The sequence below is a fragment of the Tursiops truncatus genome, chromosome 18 (assembly GCF_011762595.2).
Source record: "Tursiops truncatus isolate mTurTru1 chromosome 18, mTurTru1.mat.Y, whole genome shotgun sequence".
Lineage (NCBI taxonomy): Eukaryota > Metazoa > Chordata > Mammalia > Artiodactyla > Delphinidae > Tursiops > Tursiops truncatus.
Genome location: NC_047051.1, coordinates 20571135 through 20593224, shown reverse-complemented (window position 1 = coordinate 20593224; position 22090 = coordinate 20571135). Strand labels below are relative to the sequence as shown.

General features: G+C 40.1%; 1 protein-coding gene across 2 annotated transcripts in view; it reads right to left on the bottom strand.

Moving 5' to 3' along the window:
• LCP1 (lymphocyte cytosolic protein 1) overlaps positions 1 to 22090 on the bottom strand; it is a 55530-nt gene that overhangs the window by 9325 nt on the left and 24115 nt on the right. The window contains exons 6-14 of one of the 2 annotated variants that reach the window (XM_073795210.1): positions 21542 to 21623; positions 19542 to 19707; positions 18024 to 18166; positions 15188 to 15283; positions 10983 to 11178; positions 8835 to 8913; positions 8142 to 8256; positions 6769 to 6902; positions 3097 to 3713 (exon numbers count right to left, since the gene is read on the bottom strand). In XM_073795210.1, coding sequence (XP_073651311.1) covers positions 3566 to 3713; positions 6769 to 6902; positions 8142 to 8256; positions 8835 to 8913; positions 10983 to 11178; positions 15188 to 15283; positions 18024 to 18166; positions 19542 to 19707; positions 21542 to 21623 — 1159 coding nt within the window. In that variant the 3' untranslated portion in view covers positions 3097 to 3565. Of the gene's footprint in view, positions 1 to 3096; positions 3714 to 6768; positions 6903 to 8141; positions 8257 to 8834; positions 8914 to 10982; positions 11179 to 15187; positions 15284 to 18023; positions 18167 to 19541; positions 19708 to 21541; positions 21624 to 22090 lie in introns of those variants that run through there. The other variant, XM_019936554.3, reaches the window with a different exon arrangement.

Below are 22090 nucleotides of genomic sequence, written 5' to 3'. Positions count from 1 at the left end.
TATATATATGTATATATATATATATATATATAAAACTGAATCACTTTGCTGTACAGCAGAAATTAACACAACATTGTAAATAGCTATACTTCAAAGCCCAGGCAGCCAACATAATAAAGAAAAAATATAAAAGAGTTTCCTCTGTGTATCACAGAAGTAGAAATATTGGGAATACACAGTAATCTCTAGTTAGTCTCTAGTTTGAGGGTAAGAATTGCCTTAGATACATACTGTTATGAGAAGTGGGTTGTGCAGGGGAAACATTAAGAAGATGCTTCAAGCTCTTAAAATTCCATGGAGCAGGGCTTCCCTGGTGGCGCAGTGGTTGAGAGTCTGCCTGCCGATGCAGGGGACACAGGTTCGTGCCCCGGTCCGGGAAGATCCCATATGCCGCGGAGCGGCTGGGCCCGTGAGCCATGGCCGCTGAGCCTGCACGTCCGGAGCCTGTGCTCCGCAACGGGAGAGGCCACAACAGTGAGAGGCCCGCGTACCGCAAAAAAAAAAAAAAAAAAAAAAAAAAAAAATTCCACGGAGCAGAGAAGACTCAGCATTCCCCAAGCTAATCTCTCTCAAAGGGTAAACACAGGGAGAGAGCCAAGCAGTAGGGCAGGTGGGCAGGTCTGCTGGCCTCACGGTTCAGTCTTGTACGGGGGGAGAGTCAAATTACCCACGAAAGACTAGAATTTCAGTGTGTGTTGTCCAAAATGAAACTCTAGCATTGTGCCATTGAGTCCTGTCTTGAGGGCCTCCCTAAATGAGGTCACCCTCCACTTGGGTGCCCAGGGTTTTGCTCATTACATAATCCATCGGATATCTTCCTCCAGTTACGGCTTCTGCGCTAAACACAGTTCTTCCACAATGGTTTCCAAGTGTAATCTCGGAAACAGGAGCAATGCCCTGCTTCCTTCAGGTGAAAGTGCTTTCCTATCATTGTCGATGGGGAGGAAGAGGGTTTCTGCAACTTTTCTTTATCAAAACAGTAAAATCGTGCGGACCAATCCGGCATCCAAGTCCTCTCAATGACACCTCCCCCGACTCCCTCACATCAGCTGGTTCCTCTTCATTCTGCCTTTTCTAAACTACTGTTCCGGTCATGTCATTTAAAGTGACTCTCCGAGGCCCAAAGAACACAGATCAAATTCCTTAGAATGGCACACGAGTCCTTTCGCAATTTGACCTGAGTGTCCCTTGTCAGTGCCTCTCTCATTTCCTCCTTCCCCTCCTTCTTCAAGGCTTTATGGTCACACACACTCATGCTCTCCCAGCTGCACAGAACCATCAGCAGCTCACCGACCGCACCATGCATCCTCCTGCCTCCTGCTTCCATGACTCAGATGCACGCTCTGCCTTGGATGTCCTTCCTCTCTAGTGAATTTCTAATCCTGAGAACAAGTCCCAGTTCAAGCATCATTTTTCTGACCCATGCAGTATATTAATCATTATTGCTACACTTGCTTCCAACCTGTTTCCCAGAGCTTTTCATGGAGTTGATGTACATGTCTCTCTGCCTACCTTGTGCCCTTGGACAGAGTCCATAGACCATATTCATCTCAGTGCTTTCACGGGTCAGCAGAGTGCCCAGTACATACTGGGCATCTAGCAAATGCAAGAGTAGAGTCGTAGATGAAACGAACAGAATGATTTTCTCCCAGGAAAAGCAAGGAGAAAGTCAAGATGGGAAATGCTTAGTCTGGGCCCAGAGATGGGACCAAAATTCTAAGGAATAACGAGTACAAATGGGATAAGTTCCAGTTAGATTTTCAAAATATTACTAGTTTGGAAAAAGGCCTGAGGTTTGATCATATCATTTATGTCATAACCGGCTTGTTTCCTAACAGCATGTGCATTAAGTTACCAGCATTTACTATACCATGTAAGAATTTCTGCCTAGTCCGCTCATTAAGAGATGGTGGGTTAGTGTTTGTTTCATCAGGTCACGTCCATAAATAACCTGAGAAACAGACTAGGTTTAATCTTCCAGCAGCCTCACTCATCTCAGGACCAAACTCTCACTTCCCTTTGCCAGGAGGCCCAGGCTGCTTTGTTGACTCTCTCCAGTGGACAGGAGCAGTGCTTTCAAGCCACTCCTTGAGTGAGGGAAGAAAATGGTGCAGAGGAGAAGCTCATCTTTATACAAAAGTCTATTCATGCAAATATAAAAGGCCACAAAGGGACAGGGAAACTTAGACACAGAACATCCTGGAGGCAGCTGACTGCATTCAGGGGTCTGAGAATAGCCCCTCATGGTGGCACACAGCGCTAGGGAGCACAGAGTCGTCCTTCTGCCACCTCAAGGGAGATGTGGAGGTTTAAAAGGAATCAGACACCTGCTTGTAAGGACATCAGAAAAACAAAGGGAAGAAAGGCAAAAATTTAGGTTGGAGACTCCAGTCTAGAAAGTCCACCAAGCACCAAATGTAGATTCCAAACTGAAAACAAAAATCAATTTGGCTTGTGTCTTCCTAGGATTTTCCTTGTGAGATAATCGTTCCTTATCATGAAACATGTTTTGGGGGGACTGTGCTATTATTAAATGGAACCCTGCAGACAAGATCCCAGTATCTCTGGTGTTTGCACACCACGCGGTGCTGAGAAGCCCTCCGTCAAAATGAAATGGCCCCGTGAGCTCCAGCTTAAGCCAGGGCCTCATCCAACAGCAGGCGATGGGTGGGGTGTGGGGCTGGAGAAGCTGTGATTATGACTTGTGTGATTTCCTGCCGTCAAACACTTGTGTTATTTCTTTAACGTGTGACCCAGAGGGACATACCTCAGTGTTTTGTTTTTCAGGGACCTATCCCCAGCTCACCGTCCACAGCCTGTTTGATCTGGGGAGAATTCCCTCCGTGGCCTGCCTCAGACTCTCGATTCATCTGTTGGAGTCTGACTATTGTGGCTGTCTGCTGGCAGCCTGCTTGCCTCAGGCTTTTGTCTCCAAACTTAGACACGTGCAATTTGCCACCTTTCCAATCTGAGAATGATTTCCAGGCTACTGACGGGGAAAGGGAGGTTTAAGCTTTCATTTGTTTTTAGAGGGAAAAATGACATGCCATTTATTGTCCAGATAAATGACCAAATTAGCACATCTGTGAAACCCAATGAAACAAATTCCAGCTAGAACTGGCTCTAAATTTATTAGATCTGTTCATGTGTGGCATACAGAGAAAAAAAAATATCCTTCTGGTGGCATTTACATAATTGTCAGTCATTTCATCACCTTTCACAGTAATGTATTTCTCTGTCCATTTTCTTATAGGCACAATTCTTATAGAGTAAAGACACATGAGAAATATAACTTATTTACCAGGTAGAGACACAGCAGCAAACTAGCCCTTATCATATATATACTAGCCTTAAACTATGATGTTGGGTCACATTTTTATAAAACTTCCAGAACGAAGATCATATTACAAAGTGATTTTCAGATATTATGAAATTCAAAATAGAATAGAGTTGGCCTGAGTTTTCTTTTCTTTTTTTTTTTTTTTTTTTTTTTTTTTTGCAGTACGCGGGCCTCTCACTGTTGTGGCCTCTCCCGTTGCGGAGCACAGGCTCCGGACGCGCAGGCTCAGCGGCCATGGCTCACGGACCCAGCCGCTCCGCGGCGTGTGGGATCTTCCCGGACCGGGACACGAACCCGCCTCCCCTGCAGCCACAGGCAGACTCTCAACCACTGCGCCACCAGGGAAGCCCCCCTGATTTTCCTTTTAAAGTCACTAAAATAGAAAATATCAAAGATAATTTCATCTTCAAACCCATGAGTCAATGTAACTGTTGCAACTAAAAAGACTTTTGCTTTTTAAAGCAATCAGTACCAAAAGCCAGTCTGTTAAGAACTAAAAACACACGTGAAAGAAAATAGACAGTAGTTCAGAAATCGTTTCTACAAATACACCAGTGAGAACAGCCCTTAGGAACTTTCAGTGATGTTCTAGATACATGCAGTGAAATAGAGGCTAAAGTTTCTTTAGCTCTGGAGTTTTCTGTGCCAGAGAAGCCTTATGACATCTGCCTTCAATCATTAAACAGATCCCAGTTGAGAAAGGAGTAATGGAGCATCATACTTGATAAAGCAAATGTAAATCAGGTAGTTAAATTGATTATGATCATTTCTGATCACCCGACATCACCTGGAGACACTGACATGATTACTCCAAGGACCATTATAAATATTACGATCTGCAGACAGTGGCCTGGGAATAAAGCGGCAGTGCTTAGGGACAAACCCTTGTCTCTGCCATTACCTTGTTAGACATAATGTAATGTGACATATGGTTTCTCGGGCTTCCTTCCAGGTAGAAAAATGAATTAAGTCACACTAACATAGGTTCTAATTAAGGAATGGAAGACTTCTGCCTGGTCAGAGCTATCAGTAAAGGGGGAAAGAGCAAAGCATGTAAAAGTAAACCAGTTCATGCTTACAGATTTGCTGTCTAGACTTCTTCCCAGGCTCATGCTTTTGTACCCAAAATTGTTTACTTTTCTCACCATTTATTTTCTATTTGTATATCTTATTATATTCTACTATTGCTTAAATAATATGGCCACATAGCTCTCACATTAATCAATTTTATGTTTGACTCGAAAAGGTATCTAAAGTTCTCTGTTAAGGAAGTAGCAAGAAATTCTGCTTTTGGTCATGACGGAATAACAGGGACCAGTTTACCTTTCTGCCTTAAACACATAAAGCACAGTGAAAAACTATGAAACGATGTTCAGACATTGGGCAACAGGAAGCACAAAACAGTGGTCCCCGAGAGAAGGGAAACAAATGTGGTAAACCCTAGGATTGTCCCAGATTATTGCATGGAGAGTTTCCAGGCTGCAGTGCAGGGAGAGAGAACTCAAACAGCATGACAGTGACCCTGAGCCAAGCGGACAGGGTTGAGAACTTAAGGAAGCCAGGGCGCTAGAATGTGTGGGGCAGAATAGCAGGGAGAAGAGAGCTGCCTGGAGAGGACAGTCATCTAGAAAGAAAGCTCCCGCGATCTTCAGAGGGTTTGCCTCAAGGGTTCAGCTGAGTGCTTCTTGGAGCATTCATGTGAGGAAATTACCAGAGGCTGGGAAAAGAACTTTCAGAAATGAATGGGCAGAACAATGCTTGGAGTTCACACAGGGGCTGGCATAAATTTGGTCCCTACCAGGCAGAGTAGAAAAATCTCATGATATATGGAGCATCAAGTAAAGTACTCAGAAGAGATTATCTCAATATTGAGAGACAAAATTAGCTCGAGATTAATTAAGATTTTAAGTAAGCCCCCAAAGGATCAAATTGTGCTTAAGTAACTTAACTGCATCCCAGGACAAAAGTCAAGAATATTTAAAGGAATACAGAAATATCTAGCACACAGCAAGGTAAAATTCACAGTGCCTCACATGCTATGAAAAACCAGTAGGCATGCAAAGAAGTAGAAAAGTATGACCCATAATGAAGACAAAAATCAGTTAATAGAAACAGACCCAGAAATAACAGTTATTACAATTATATTCTATATGTTCAAGCGTGTTACGGAAAGACGTAGAGGAGATGTCAAAAAGACCCACATCAAATTTCTATACACGAAAACTATTATGTCGGAGATAAAAAAGTATACACCAAATGGAATTAATGGTAGACATTGTAGAAGAAGGGAGTGGTGAATTTAAGACAAGGCAATAGAAATGATCCCAAATGAAAGAGAGAGAGGAAAAAAAGAAATATAAAGGAAAAAGATGATTTGAGCATCAGTGAATTTTGGGACAACTTCAGATGACCAAATAAATGTGTACCTGGAGTTCCCAAAAAACTAGAGGGTGGGTACAGGAGTCATATTTGAAGAAATAAAGGCCAAGATTTTTCCAAATTTGGTGAAAACTGTAAGCCCACAGATTCAAGAAGCTCAAGAAATGTCAAGCACAAGAAACACCAAAGCACATCATAACCAAATTACTTCAAATGAGTGATAAAGAGAAAATCTTAAAAGAAGCCAGAGGAAAAAAGACATATTACATACAGAGGAACAAAGACAGGAATGACAACAGATTATCATTGGAAATGATGCAAGCTAGAAGAGAGTGAATACATCTTCAAAATAGCGAAAGAAAAAACTATCAACCTAGAATTGTACACTCAGATAAAATACCTTTCAAAAATGAAAATATAAATAAAGATATTCTCAGACAGACAGAAGCTGAAATAATTCCTCGCCAACAGATGGCGCACTGCTAGAAATATTTCAAGTAGAAGGCAAATGATATCAGATCGAAATCTGGATCTACACCATGGGAAGAAGAGAACCTGAAATGACAGATAGGTAGGTAAATATAGCATATTTCCCCCCTTATTCTGAAAGCCCCTTTAAAAGATAAGTGACTGTATTTACACAAATCAGTTAAAAGTTAAAGGATGGAAAAAAAATGTGCCACGCTAAACTAATCGAGAAGGAGCAGGACTGGCTGTATTAATATCAGGAAAAATAGGTTTTAGAGAAAAGAATATTACCAGGCATAAACAGGGTCACTCCATAATGAAAAAGGGTGATTCATTAAGAGAACATAACAATCTAAAACACTGACGAACCTAATAACAGAGTTTCAAAGTACCTGAAACAGAACTGTCAGAACTGAATGGAAGAAAAAAATAAAGCAGGACTGCTCTGCCAACATTCCTTTGGTTTTAAGTTTAGCTTAAAATATAGTTTTATCAAATTAAATCACAACTCTGAAATTTGCAAGTATTTTTCTAGATGAAGAATACATTCAATAAAATGTCATTCCCCCGGGTTGCATTACCTTCTCATTAACTGCCAAACCAAGGCCAATGTCAGGGTGCGGTTTCCTTCATTGAGATCTTGGCCCCCAATGCCCACCAGGGAAAATTTCGCTTGATTCTTCCCCAGTTCCACTGCATAGTTACAGTTCTCAAGCTGTTAATGAGAGGGAAGGGAAACAATCTAATGTCAGCATCTCGATGATGATAAATACCCGAGAAAATAAGATAATAAAGACACGAAATGAAACAATAAGGTGAGATTGATTGATCTCTCCAGCCTCGCCTGGTTCTGCAATTCTAGGATGCTAAGTTAGTCAAATGATTTTCTGTCTTTTCTTCAATGGAACCCCTCGCTCCCACCAAAAACATATTCATAGTGTACTTTAAGGGCAAAACCAAAATGAATTATGATGATGAACATTTTCATGGCTACATCACACTACAGAACTAGACAGCCGTACTAAGTGACCTGTCTATAATGGTCCTAAAATAGCTGAATTCATAGAGATTGACAGAGAACATCTGAATTCTCCATCCTACACGCACACGGTAGACCGACATGTGGGACAGGTATTCCTGTGGCTGTGACGCATGCATCATTGGGTCACAGGCATGAGAAATGGTGGGAAATGTTCGTGCCAACCCCGTGGCTGCTTTTACAAAACAATGTGTTCCCATTACGTTGACACTAGACGTACTATTTGTACAAGTCAAACTGTTAGTACAAGGCTTCGATTCTTTAGAAAATTAGAATGATGATCTTGCTGGGGCAAAAGCAACCCTGCAGCTCTGCTTGCTCTAATTATCTTAATTAGAATTTTTACATCATAAAGTTTAAAGACATCCAACATGGAATTATAACTAAGTAATCAACTGAAATAATGAACTCACTTTAATAAAACCATTCAGGTTTCTGATTGCAGTACTCTAATTTAATCCATGGATAAACAGTTATCTAAGTCTGGCCTCCTGATAAAGTATTCACAAGGTACTCTTGCAGGCTTATGACTTCAACTGCCTACCAGAACATTAGAAGAGTCATTGTTTGGGATTTCCCTGGTGGCGCAGTGGTTAAGAATCCGCCTGCCAATGCAGGGGACACAAGTTTGAGCCCTGGTCTGGAAGATGCCACATGCCGCGGAGCAGCTAAGCCTGTGTGCCACAACTACTGAGCCTGTGCTCTAGAGCCCGCGAGCCACAACTACTGAGCCCATGTGCCACAACTACTGAAGCCCATGCACCTAAAGCCCGAGCTCCGCAACAAGAGAAACCACTGCAATGAGAAGCCTGCGCAACGCAATTAAGAGTAGCCCCTACTCGATGCAACTAGAGAAAGCCCACATGCGGCAACGAAGACCCAACGCAACCAAAAAAAAAAAGAGTCATTGTTTACCTTCTTCATATTGCCCCCCAGCTTGGGGTATGGTGGCTTGTTTACTCTGTTCCAATCAACAGGGACTCTAATCTTTTCATAGAGCTGGAAGATGACCAGGGCATCTGATAAGTCACTGAACAAAAACAAACACAAAAGAATTCTCAGATACTCAGCATTTATGAAGCTCCTGCGGCGGGCCAGGCAATTCCTTATATATTAGCTCAAGGAACATTCCCAGCAATTGGCAACACTGGCATCAGTAGCTCCATCTTTAGAGGTGAAGAAACCTCGACTCAGAGAAAGGGAGGGAATTGACTGGAGGTCTCCCCCAGGTGTGACCACCTTTGCCCCTTCAGCAGAAACACGCAGCCTCCAGAAAAAGAAATACGGCTCTAACAAATGGCATAGGAGACACAGCCACAAACTGAACATTTACTGTTTGGCCTGCTTCTGAGCAGATCTTGGGTTTACAACAGGGATTCCATTTGTCCTTTGGCTGCTGGGTTATGATTTTTGTACTAAATACACAGCAAGGTTGGTGTATGGAAGTGAGTTTCTTCACATCTGCTGCTCAACGTGGCATTTCCCCCTTCTCACCGAGGTGCACACACTTTGTAAAGAGAATTGCACACCACAGTGGTATATGAAATCTTGGGGATCTTTCCAGGTCTTGGTACCTCATATTAAGGAAGAGTCTTCCAATATTCTTACCTGTACAAATGATTGACTCGAGGGCTTACACCCAAGGAGTTCATCCAGTTCCTAAATGTCCGCTCTTCTCTTGTCTCACCTAAATGAATGAAGACCAGTTATCTTTCACGTAGCTAGAAAATATGCCTTTTTTTATGATCAAAGTTTAACTAAAGAAGCTGTAATAAACACTGAAAGTAGAAAAAAAACCCCTAATGGATTTGGATGAGGGTTGCTATTCTGTGTTAATTTTTTTTTCCACTTCAATTCAATGAGTATCTCTAGAGCATCTATGAGTGGTGCGCAAGATCCTGTGTGGGGAAACTCTTCAGGGCTGTCCCTCAAAGGCTTGCATTCTTTCTGGAAAAACAAGTATTTTAGGCATCAAAGAGGGATCATGCAAGCTGGAGGGCTAAAATATGAGGTAGATATTTATATTCGAGTTGAGGTAAAGGAGAGAATTTTATGGGCTAAATTTGGAGGGAGCACAATCTGAGCTTTACCTTAGAGGGTTAGTAAAATCTGGATACTAAAGAGGAAAGAGGAGAGGATCTGGGGGGATAAGTAAGGAGTGGAAGTAGGAGATTGTGTAAATACGAACACAAAGGGAGCGATAGGCAAGGTCTGTCTTAAAACCGTTAGGAACTGATTTTTCAGGGATCTGTGTTGTAGAGGCCACAGAGACAAGGCTGTCTAGTGGCTGGAACCAGAATCAGGCATCTTTGGATGCCAGGTAGCAGATTTTGGTTGATATGTTATCGACAATGACAGTCATCATGGGTTCTTTTTTTTATTGCTATGATAAATTCTTGAGCAAGGCGGAGATGTAACGAAAGCAGCACTGTGATGTGCTCGGCAGCAGTGTGCAGAATTACTGAAAGGCAATATGCATTTAAATTAAACACACAGAGGGGATAGTGTTTGACACCAGCACGTGGGCACATTCAAGTGCTTGATGGATGGAGGAGTAGGCCCCTAAGACCTAGTGAAATAGTTGGTGTATGATTTAATAAGAGTCCGGAAGAGCCGAAAGGAAAAATAACAATCTAAAGGTCATTCTGGGGGAAGAATTATTAGTATTTGTTGATTCAAGAGATTTTGGCGGGAAGGAGAGGACGATATCAAAGTGGAACCCAGAGTTTTGGTAACTGAAGAAAAAAATGGTATGATTAATGGAAACGGAGAATTTCTAAAGGAGAGTAGATGGAATGGGGGCAGGGGGTAGAGAGGCAATGCGGGAAGGGGAAATGATCAATTCTGTCTTGTATATGCTGAATTTCAAGCGATAGCGATGGACCCAAATCTGGATGATCTAGAGGCAGCTAGAAACGGGTGATTAGAGGGCTTGACATACATATTTGGTAGTCAACAGAAGGCACAGACCCCTGACCACTGTTTATCAAATCATACAAATGCAGCAGCGTTGGAACACAGATTGATTTTGCACTTGCAGCTACAGTAAAGCACTGCAGAAAAGGATCAACCAATTCTTTAAATCTGGATTTTCTTCCTTTGGTGACATTCATTTATTATTACTTTTGTATTGATTTTCTGTCTCAATATCGGGACAATTCACGATGAAAAAAAGAAAAACATCTCTGGCACTATCACCTATTAGAACTTGACTAAAGCTGTGTGATTTTTTTGTCCAGTCTTAGGGCTTTAACCTCCTAAATGTAACGGTCATGGATTCTGCCTCAAAATCTTATTTTGTGGCCCCCATTATCCAAATCAAAGAAGCAAAACAAAAATTTCAGTGAGCATCTCTTAACATAAGTTAAATATCATTTTTAAATGATGCGTGGCTGCAATTTCTTGCCTCTAGGAATTAACACTCAGTCCATTAAGTACATAAATGAGGTTTTTGGAACTCAGGATTTATTTCATCTGATAATTAAATGCATTGTCTTCCCTAAAACATTTAATTCTGATGATGGATGAAGCCTATGTATAATGGATGTGATACAATGGTATTTGATTATTCCTGTTTGTCTGTAACTGACTTGATTCATCTATTTATTCTCTTTGTTATGTACCAGAGAATTGAGGACCTGTTTGCAAATCTTCCATGTGAGGGGCTTATGTTTGCGTAGGAGGTGATTTTGAATTGCCCTTGAATTAGAATTGTGACCGCTTTTCCGAACATTTAAGCAACCAATTTCCAGTTACCTTCAAGGGCCCCCCAGTCGATGTCCTGGTTCTCTGGTTTGTGCAGGGCAGGGTATCTGTTAAAGAGGTTGGCAATAAAAGCCAAGTTCAACTTGGGGTTCCCTCGGACAACATCTGTAGCTGTGACAAACTGCCGGCAGCCCAGCCTCTCCGCCTGCTGCAACATGCATTCTGCCCTCTGGATGTCATCCTTCTCCTGCAATGAAAAAGGACGGACGTCTCAAGGCTGGGTCAAAGCCTCTCTAGGCACAAAGTAGACATGGATAATAATATGAAAAAGAGATGGGAATCTTACTGAAACCCTTAGTATTCAACCTCAGATAGACACTTAAAACAGCAAATTATCACTTGTATTTGCCTGAACCAAAATCAGAAAGTCACAAGTAAAAGGAATCTCAGAAGTTAAGTAATCAAGTCCTTCCATCTTTATACAGAATGGAACCATTTCAGATGAATAGTTGGTTGTCTTGTCTTTAAAGAGATTCAGTAGATTCTACAGTTTTGTCATTTAAGTTCATCTTAATTATTTTCAACCATTAGGTTTCCTTTTTATTATCTTCTTGCATAGACCTCATGAAAAATGTTCATTTATTAAATAATAAATTATATTCCTATTTTCAGTTCATCAAAGCTATTTACATCTGCCAACAAGAACTTCTGATTGGTTTAACCGCCTTTCCCACACTGAGTTGGTGTACTTGCAGCTCAGACAAAATAAATTTAAGCTACACAGTGTCATCGATAAATATATAATATCTATTTGGCTTCTGCAGACTTCAGATTGAGGATCACTCCCTTAATGTATTAAAAGTCTATTCAAATAGTTCTAGAGAATCTCCAGTCATTTGTAAACAGACTCTTACCAGAAAACTAAAGTTTTGTTGAAATATGGTCCATTGCCCTTTAATGCTCTTAAAAGTGTATGAAACCACAAATTTTCAGACAACTGGAACTTATTAAAACTAGAATTATCTCTTAATATGATGCTTTGCTAGATAACACTATACATTTCAGAAGCTCTACTTCTCATGCAGGAATGAGTTAACTTTAATATTAACTCATTGGATTTAACTCTAATGATATGAAATGAGGCACAAGAATGGGTAAGGCAACTTCTCTACATCAGTACTAAAGTGCTGGCAAAACTGAAGTTTTAATCGGACCCTTGTTGTGCCCTTTGTTTTCTTTTCTTTTTTTTTATACTGTATGGTTCTATTTATTTTTTTGGCAAAATCTTTTGTTTTCTTTCCAAAGTTGTTTTTCTACATAAGATAAAAACATTCCATCAAGATTTTCTTTTGGATTGACCCACAGGATTTTTTTTCTTGACGATTTCAACCATACTGATTTTCTAAGATTATTCTCTCTAAATCCTATCTGTGTCAGATAATGTGGCTGAACAACAGATGAGACAACTGTAAGAATAAATTTTTTTTTTGGATGACCACAACAAAAGCAACAATGATTGCAATTACCAAACACGAAACACACTCATACTATGTCATAATATTGACATTCAGTCCAGTAATCCTCCACTGTAACAGCTCCTTTACTTGCAGTGAAAATTGATTTGTATATTTTTTACACCTCTGAGTCCTTGTGGGATTTTTTTTTATTCAAACAGAAAGTCACAAAAACTATAATCATCTTCATCAGTTCACTCAGTCCCATGTAATTTTTTTTTCATCTTGATCTTTTGTTAGTACTTTTATGAATGCATCAGTTTTCCATTAGAGTTCTGAAAACTCTTATTCATTCAGTTCAGCAGTATGGTCAGTTACCAGAAACCTGTACTTGTCAGAGTCGTTTCCATGAATTCCTTGAAGATGAAACCCTTTTATAGGAACATTTTTGCAAAAGCATCAGAGTACACCCAAAACTGTCTGTAAATGACAAAAGACTTAAAAATGACCACGGTTAAAGATTTGATGAAAGTTCATAATAATGCAATTGACAAGGAAATTTAGTTATTTCTGAGATATACATTTTAAAGTAATAACTAGAATTATGACTTATAACATTATACCAGAACATATAAGATTTTTAGAAATTTCATGTAATTTCTGAAACATTTATATTAATATATTTCCATACAAATAACCCAAAGAAAGTTTAGTATTAGTTGTTTTTTTGTTTGTTTATACTGCAGGTTCTTATTAGTCATCAATTTTATACACATCAGTGTATACATGTCAATCCCAATTGCCCAATTCAGCACACCACCATCCCCACCCCACCACGGTTTTCCACCCTTGGTGTCCATACGTTTGTTCTCTACATCTGTGTCTCAACTTCTGCCCTGCAAACCAGTTCATCTGTACCATTTTTCTAGGTTCCACATACATGCGTTAATATACAATATTTGTTTTTCTCTTTCTGACTTACTTCACTCTGTATGACAGTCTCTAGATTCATCCACATCTCAACAAATGACTCAATTTCGTTCCTTTTTATGGCTGAGTAATATTCCATTGTATATATGTACCACAACTTCTTTATCCATTCGTCTCTTGATGGGCATTTAGGTTGCTTCCATGACCTGACTATTGTAAATAGTGCTGCAATGAACACTGGGGTGCATGTGTCTTTGAATTATGGTTTTCTCTGGGTATATGCCCAGTAGTGAGACTGCTGGATCATATGGTAATTCTATTTTTAGTTTCTTAAGGAACCTCCATACTGTTCTCCATAGTCGCTGTATCAATTTACATTCCCACCAACAGTGCAGGACGGTTCCCTTTTCTCCACACCCTCTCCAGCATTTGTTGCTTGTAGATTTTCTGATGATGCCCATTCTAACTGGTGTGAGGTTATACTGCATTGTAGTTTTGATTTGCATTTCTCTAATGATTAGTGATGTTGAGCATCCTTTCATGTGGTTTTTACTCTTCAGTTTGTTAATATGGTGTATCACGTTGATTGTTTTGCATGTATTGAAGAACCGTTGCATTCCTGCGATAAATCCCACTTGATCATGGTGTATGATCATTTTAATGTATTGTTGGATTCTGTTTCGTCGTATTTTGTTGAGGATTTTTGCATTATATTCATCAGTGATCTTAGTCTGTAATTTTCTTTTTTTGTAGTATCTTTGTCTGGTTTTGGTATCAGGGTGACTGTGGCCTCATAGAATGAATTTGGGAGTGTTCCTTCTTCTGCAATTTTTTGGAAGAGGTTGAAAAGGATGGGTGTTAACTCGTCTCTAAATGTTTGATAGAATTCACCTGTGAAGCCATCTGGTCCTGGACTTTTGTTTGTTGGAAGACTTTTAATCACAGTTTCAATTTCATTACTTGTGATTGGTCTGTTCATATTTTGTGTTTCTTCCTGGTTCAGTCTTGGAAGGTTATACCTTTCTAAGAATTTGTCCATTTCTTCTAGGCTGTCCACTTTGTTTTCAATGGGTCCTCATACCAGACACCTCTAAAAACTCAGACGGTCTTGTCCAGCCCTTTCTCCCGTGACCCTCAAGGGTGTAGTGAGGCAGGGCTGTGGCTGAGTGGATTTCGGAGCCATCCTGGGCTTAAATCCTTGCTATGCCACATACTGCCTCTGTGGCCATGAGGTGATTCTTAACTTTTCTGACCTTCAGTTTTCTCAATTATAAAACAGAGTTATGAGCACTTACTTTAGTGATGTTTGCAAGGATTAGGGGCAGTGTAAGCAACATGCCCAGCATAACACCTGGCACATAGGAAGAACCCAGCAAGCGGGGTTTCCTCTTATTAGGATTAATAGAGGACAGAGCCCCAGTCTTGGATCTCATGACTTCCACTAATCTGTCACATGATCTTGAACATATTAATGAACCCCTCTGAATCTCATTTTGTTTTTCATCGTGATAGTGGGAATTTATTTATTTGTGTAAATATCCTGTCTATTTCTAGAAATAATATTCAGGTACCTAAAAATGGAAAAAAGAATCCTTCTTGGTGTTGCAGGGCCTGTTAAATGAGGGGACACATGCAGAAGTGCCTCTGACGGTGTGTGGCATTTAATTAGCATTCCTCTCCTTCCTTAATTTTAATTCCAGATTCAATTTTCCACAGTTACAACCCAAAACTGTTAACAGTTTTTAACAATTTAACACGGCTCTAAGCAGAGATGTCCACTCATGGAACTCTGGAGCCAGCATCACATAGGGCAATGGAACAGCCAATGCAGAGGAATCATCACATCTAACACGACTTGGGGCATGGCCTTACCCTCAGTCCTGACATGTCAATAACAACAGCAGGAATACCTCCTTCTTCTCCTTTTGGAGCCACCTGTTCAAGCAGGTGGTAATAAGCTTTTGAGTCCTGTGAGAAATGAGGAAATTACAATTTCAAAATGGCACAGCTAATTACATACTTAGCACGACAACAATTTCCCCAAAGCAAACCTATTTCATTTCTCATCCAACTATCATTCAAGAATGCAACTTAATTAACAAAGCTGGGAACATTCACTACTTTGAATTTTCTATTTATCTCTTTATATATTATATTTGCCTTTCTTTTTAAAAGGAGTATAACAGCTAAAAATACAGGACATACATAAAAGGCAAATGCTATTCTGTTGATCTTCGGGGAGAAAAATAATTTGTTTACATGTATTAAATTGTATACAGGAAAATATATATACCTTTATATTGCTGTAGAAGTCAGTCAGCTAAGGTTTAGTTAAAAAAAAAAAGCGACAGAAAAAGGAAGCAGAAGTTTAAGGCAGAGTTTAAAAACACATTTAAATGGACAATCATCAAAAGAAAAAGATTTCGAAGACAGAATATTGAAGCATTCACAAGCAGTCTTTATGTAAAGGGAGCAATATTACGGGAAGTGCATTTACTATTTATCAAGAAGCTAGAAAAAGTGGTTTAGTTTAGCTATTGCAGAGTAGATATGGATACTGAATTCTCATGTTTTCTTAGATTCTGGAAATAGGCTTATTGACAAAAAATTTTCTGAATCATAGTCTTAAAATTACAAGTTTATTCTCATTCAATGAAAGCATACAGATTTTCAGGTAGTTTATTTAAATCATTTAAAGACATCTTAATTTCTCTTAAAGACTGAAAAATCAGCTGTCCCTCTGTTTGTTTTTAAAAACTGGGTAAAGCCCAGGGAGAGCAGAGGTATGCTCACCTCCTGTGACATTAGAAAGATGAGAAGAGAGAGCACCGACCATGGATGCTGTACCTGGGGAAACTGATTTTCATCTCTTCTCTCTACCTTCTCCTTTCTCTTACTTTTTGCTGTAGGTATTTCGAAGTCAGTGAAAGTTCCACGCAGGGTTAGGCATGAATAAAATCTGCACATCATGTGTCCCATCTGTTTAGCTTTGCTAAGAGTCACCTCATTTCACCAGACCCTAAGAGACTTGTCTCATTCATTGTATTTTGGGGGTTCTCCCCTCCTTTGCTGACTTTGTGTGATTTAAGGGCACCTCCCAAAGTCTGAGCCACATGCTCAGACTTACATGTCACAGCACTAACGTTGGTGGTGAGGCAGCTACTCCCAGAGAACAGGCACAACCACTGTATAAGTGCTCAGCTTGCCAGTTCCTATCTCATATTCTAAAGAACACAGCCTTTCAGTCATAGGAACTCAGGTAAATTTATGGCTCCAACCAAGCATCCTAATTTTATCTGAAAAGTTTGAGAATTTTGGCTGAAATGATTGCAGAACCTAAGTGTTGAGCACAAAGGGATGCTGTCCAGTTTCTGATTAATCCCAGTTTGGCTGGTGGTGCAAGAAGAATGTTAATAACCAATGAAAGTTGTGTAGTTAGAAAAAAAATTTGGCATTATTAGCTTATGTCCTAAGGAACTGGGGACTTTCCATCTAGAAGCTTCACTCTAATTGGTACTGTGCCTGGCAGACCTTGAGTTCTAAAAGCCATAAGTCCACAGCAGGGGGAAGTTGTCACTCAAGAATTACAAGCCTGGGTTGACTTGGTGAGTCATGTGACCTTTCGTCTGACTCTTCGTCTTTGGAGAAAATGTCTTTAACTTTTGAGAAAGTGGAGACTGGAATGTTTTTCTCATGTTGCATTCCAGCATCTCATACCATTTCCTCCTGGGACTGACATTCCTTCCCGCTCCTTAAGCTCTCTCTGTGTCGGCCCATCTGTTATCAATGCTAACAAGCTGCTCCTTTCACCTTGGCATGGAACTTTTCACAAACTTGAAAACTACAGTGCATGCTTCCCTCAGCCTTTCCCCCTTTGGATCGCTGTTGTAGGACTAACTGTGTCTTCTACGATTTCTGGGGTTAATTCTCATTGCAGATGGTTTCCAGAATCATTATCTTTTAAACATCACTCTGGTTTCTACAAATAAAAAGCTTTCAAGAAATTTACGAATTGTTTTAGAGGAGCAGTATGTATGGTGGTCAAGTATCATGGAGGTCAACTGCTCAGTTTGAGTCCTGACCCCACTCCCCCAGCTATGTGAACTCGAGCAAGTTACTGATATTCTCTTTACCTCGGTTTCCTTATCTGCAAAATGAGCAAATAATAATCCTTATCTCAAAGATCTGTTGTGAGGATTAAATGAGTCAATACATGCATAAAGCAGTTAGAACAGTGCCTGGCATGCAGTACATACTGTTTGCTATGATTAGGATAATTAGAAGAGTAATCTTGGTTTAATTTTTTTTAAAGGAATCCCCATCTGATGCTCCCGTTGATAAAATCAGAAAGACATTAGAATCCTACACAGACTCTCTTTACCTAAAAATCAGTCTTACCTCTTGCTCTTCCTCTAACTCACCCTCATCCCTCTACGTTCTGATGTTGAAACTCCAGGGGACACCCATCTCGTTTGATGTGGTATGGTTGCTAGGGCCTTCCTTGGTCAGGTCTGCATGTGGCCCTGAGCTGGAGCTGCACATGGACTCGAGAACAGCATGGGCCCCGAAACAGCACCGGCCACTCTAACTAATGCCAGAACTTCTGAAGAGATGAAGCCCCTTTGTCTTTATCTTTGTCTCTTCTCTGTTAATGCCCCAATTCCCTTCACCCCTGTGGTTAGTCGTGTACAAAGTACCCTCCTCCTACCTTGATGTCACTGCTGAAGTTGTTGATTTTGCTGCAGCCTGCGTTTTCCAGGTGGTAATTAGCCCATCTCAGCAGGAGCTCCTCAGGGGAGAGTTTCATCATATCCTCCAGACTCTCCCCTTCTCTCAAAAGAGCGGCCAGTGCTGAAGAGGAGCAACAACCGAAGAAAAATAAATGCAGGGGATATTTGGGGGGATTAGTTATAAATTAAACTAAGCCCTGCTGGGAAGTCAAAGATACCACGTTATCTCTCTGGGATAGAGGGACATATAGCCTCTCCCATGGAATAAACACTTTATTATTATTCCCTAAAAAGAGGTGTAAGGTATTGTAAGCCTAGTTATTATCCCCATTTTTCGGGTGGAGAAGACAGGGCACCAATGAATATCAGTGCTATGCCTCAGAACACAGGAGCAGAGCCGTGGAAATAACCCAGACTATCGACTCAGAATACTCTGCGGGGTCTGTCAGAGCACGTTTGATATGATATGACATTTTTGCTTTTAAGAGATCTATTTCATAATCATGACAATGTCCTCTTGTTTATTCCCATAGGTGTTTTATATTTCAAATGCTTACCTGCATAATTATAGCATCTCAGAAAGTGTAATTAACTCTTGCCTCTGTTTCCCAGATGAATTAAGTCATTTTTGCTCAGCTAGAAGGTTTACATTTAGCTGAGGTCATTATTTGCAAATCAATATTCTTTCTAATGTGTTCTAAGTTCCCTATTTGCTTGTTTCTTCTTTATATTCTGTTTAACATACTGGTTTTCAAATGGTACCCCAGGATTCTTCACTGGTTACTTTGATTTGGACACGTAAATTACATATATATATATATATATATATATATATATATATATATATATATATATATATAAGGTTAGAATTTGGCTACAGATTTCATATTACTAGGATCTGTACAGGAAAAATGAAAGGTAACAGTGTGTTGTGTATATTTATCAAGGTCTACTATTACTGTCTAAAGGACAGGTTGAATTGTTTAAATGCTTAGGACGCTGACAGCAGGTGGGATAAGAATGACAGCTACAAATACTCAGTTGAGAACTCTGAAACTCTAAATGTAATTTCCTATAATCTTGGTAAGAAAGAGACTGAGTTTCTACTCTGGTGCTATCACTGCAGTATACGAATGTGAATCACTTTGTAAAATCCAAGTTTAAATTAGCCTAATTTGTTACAAAGCGTCTAAAGGCAAAGTGAGCTCAGAAAAGCCCTTGAGGTTGGGGTCCCAGACAGCTAGACTGAGCTCTAGGTTCTAAACAAGCCTTATTAGTAGTCTGTGGTCTTAAAAAAGCTTTTGCTCCATTGTTTTAAAAAGTCTGGGCAGTGTGGATAGAATGTGTTACATTAATACAATGGATTGGATATAACTGTAGTTTCAAAAACTGAGGATTCTGAGTTTGACAACTCCTGACATCTTCCTCTCACAGCCCCCAACACACGCACTAACAAAAAGTCATGCCGTTATTAACGTCGGAGGCTTTGCTGGTACCTTCGTTTCTGCTGAGTTCAATGTCGGCAAATAACCCAATCTTGATGACCTGCCACAGCAGTCCCAGGACCAGGTAAGGCTTCCCCTCCTTTAAGTCCTCAGCCCCGATATTAACCACGTGGCAGCCGATGGCTGAGGCAGAGTTCAGAGCCAGGTTCAGATTCTCCTGAAGGGGAAAAAGTATGCAAGTTTGTTTTTGACTTTGCAGCTGCCAAATGATCATCCTTGATCGGCAGCAGCAACGTTTTGCTTCTAGAAAGTTCATAGGCATTGTCTTCACTAGATTTTTAACACTGAAAAAAAGCAGGGAGTAACACCTGGATTTTACTGGAGTAAAATCCAGTAACCAGACGCTGGGCTCAGGCAGTGGCGTAGTCCATCAAGCCAGAGCCCTGAGCTGAAGGCTCATCCTGGTCCCGATGAAACTAACCAGTCTTCTCTTTCCATACTGCTCTCTGATGGAACCTCTGCTCTCAGCATCTCCATCAGCCAGCAACGAAAGGGCACATTTGAGGGCGGTCACTGTCTTGTGACTAGCTATTGTCAATAACCCAGTTGTTGATGTAAATCAAGGTCATGAAAGAGAGTAACAAAATATCTTTTTGACATTCAGATTGGATATTGAAGGAATGAAAAAGATTCAAATGAAATTCCTAGAAAAGACAGAGCGGTTTTTACTAGGACAATTTATTGATTATCTATAATATCTAGGGACCTTGAGTACACACACACAAACACACGCATATCCACATGCATACAGATTATATGTTCTTATAACTAACAACAATGTATGTAAGGTAACTCATATACAGTTGGGATAGGGTCAGTGAAATTTGCAGTCCAGGGTCTTTCTACAGTTGATCCTTGAACAACACAGGTTTGAACTGCTGGATCCACTTACATGTAGGTTTTTACCGATAGTAAATACTACAGTACTACATGATCCACGGTTGGTTGACACCATGGATGCAGAACCGTGGTTATGGAGGAACCAAGTACAGGAAGGGCAGACTGTAAATTATATTTGGATTTTGGACCGAGCGGAGGGCTGACACACCCCCTTCCCCCCATGGTTCAAGGGTCAACTCTACTATTATTTTTGAGTCCACAAAGAAGGAGATATCAGAGTCAAAGATGTACAGAACTTGTTTTTATGACAGATTAAAAACAAAACACAGGCCACCAGTGAATTGGGAAGGGGATTATCAGAAGAAAACTGGGTTTTTACCCTAATGTAGAGCTCAAAATGACAAGTAAAAAATATCACGTCCACTTACGGCCAAGACTAAAATTTAACATCAAGATTATATATGACGTTAAGTGCCTTCATGTACGTTTAATCATAGCTCTTGCTTTGATCACGGCTTCCATTTTTTAGGAACACAGCGTTGCTTAAATCCAAACAGGACATAATATATTGCTCAGGATTTAAGAAGTGAGATGTGGTTTCTGAGCAAAAGATTACAATAATGTTAAAATGCTGGAACATAAGACAGAAATGCAGCTTACTTACTACCGGTCACTGTTCCAGTTAATCGACAAACTGAAGGCATAAAAGCAAGTTATATTTATCACATGGGTGTCTGTGGCCAATAGCACCGTGAAGGCTGCCAGAGCACTTCTCTTTTTTTACCCCCTCACTTCTTAGAAAGGCTAATCTTTTCAGATAAAATATTGTGTAGTTGGCATCAGCTCCGAGATAAATTGCCAGGGAAAGTTTGAGTTAAATTTTAGCCGATGTGAATTTTATTCATACGTGGCCAGAACAAAGTCTGCCCCAACTACTAATACTCACTAACTTCCCTCACCCCCCCACTATATTAATACAAGACAAAATAGAAATGTGTCCCCCTCTCCCTACTAGTCATGACAGATCACCAGCCCAAAGCCTGGGCTTTGGAAATAATGTCTGAGCGCCTGAAAAAGGCTGACTCAGCAGTCACGGCGACTCATTTCTTCAAAGCACAATCCTACATTAAGGTAACACAGGGAAGACACACCTGAATGGTGAAAGGGGTGAGTTTCTTTTTGTTGATTGTTCTTTCATCAATTGTGTCCGGCACTGATAGGTTGATCATTTTACTGAAAGAGAAACAATTAAATAAAGCAGGCTTCTAAATAAAAGAGCCCAGTGACACTGAGTTTAAATTCTAGCAATGCCATAAGCAAAGAGGACAGCAACATCGTTAGCCATGAAAATTGCTCCACTATATGAAAGATTATCTATACACTTTTGAGCTTATACAATGTCTAAATTTCTATTTGACAGCTGGTCAAACTCTATACCTTCAACTGATCATATAATAAAATGTTTTATATTCTCCTGTAGGCATTATAGTATCAGTACTTTAGCAATGTCTCCCACTTAAGTATCTAATACATTGGTCAGACATTCAAAATAAACAGCTATTATTTATGAAAAACTTATTTTACCCACTTAGCTTTGGTTTAACCTCCAATGGGTCATTAAAAATAAATTTCCTTAGGTCACTTCCATCTTATTTAGAGAAAGGAAGTTGGGAAAAAATCCAAAGGAACAACAACAAAAT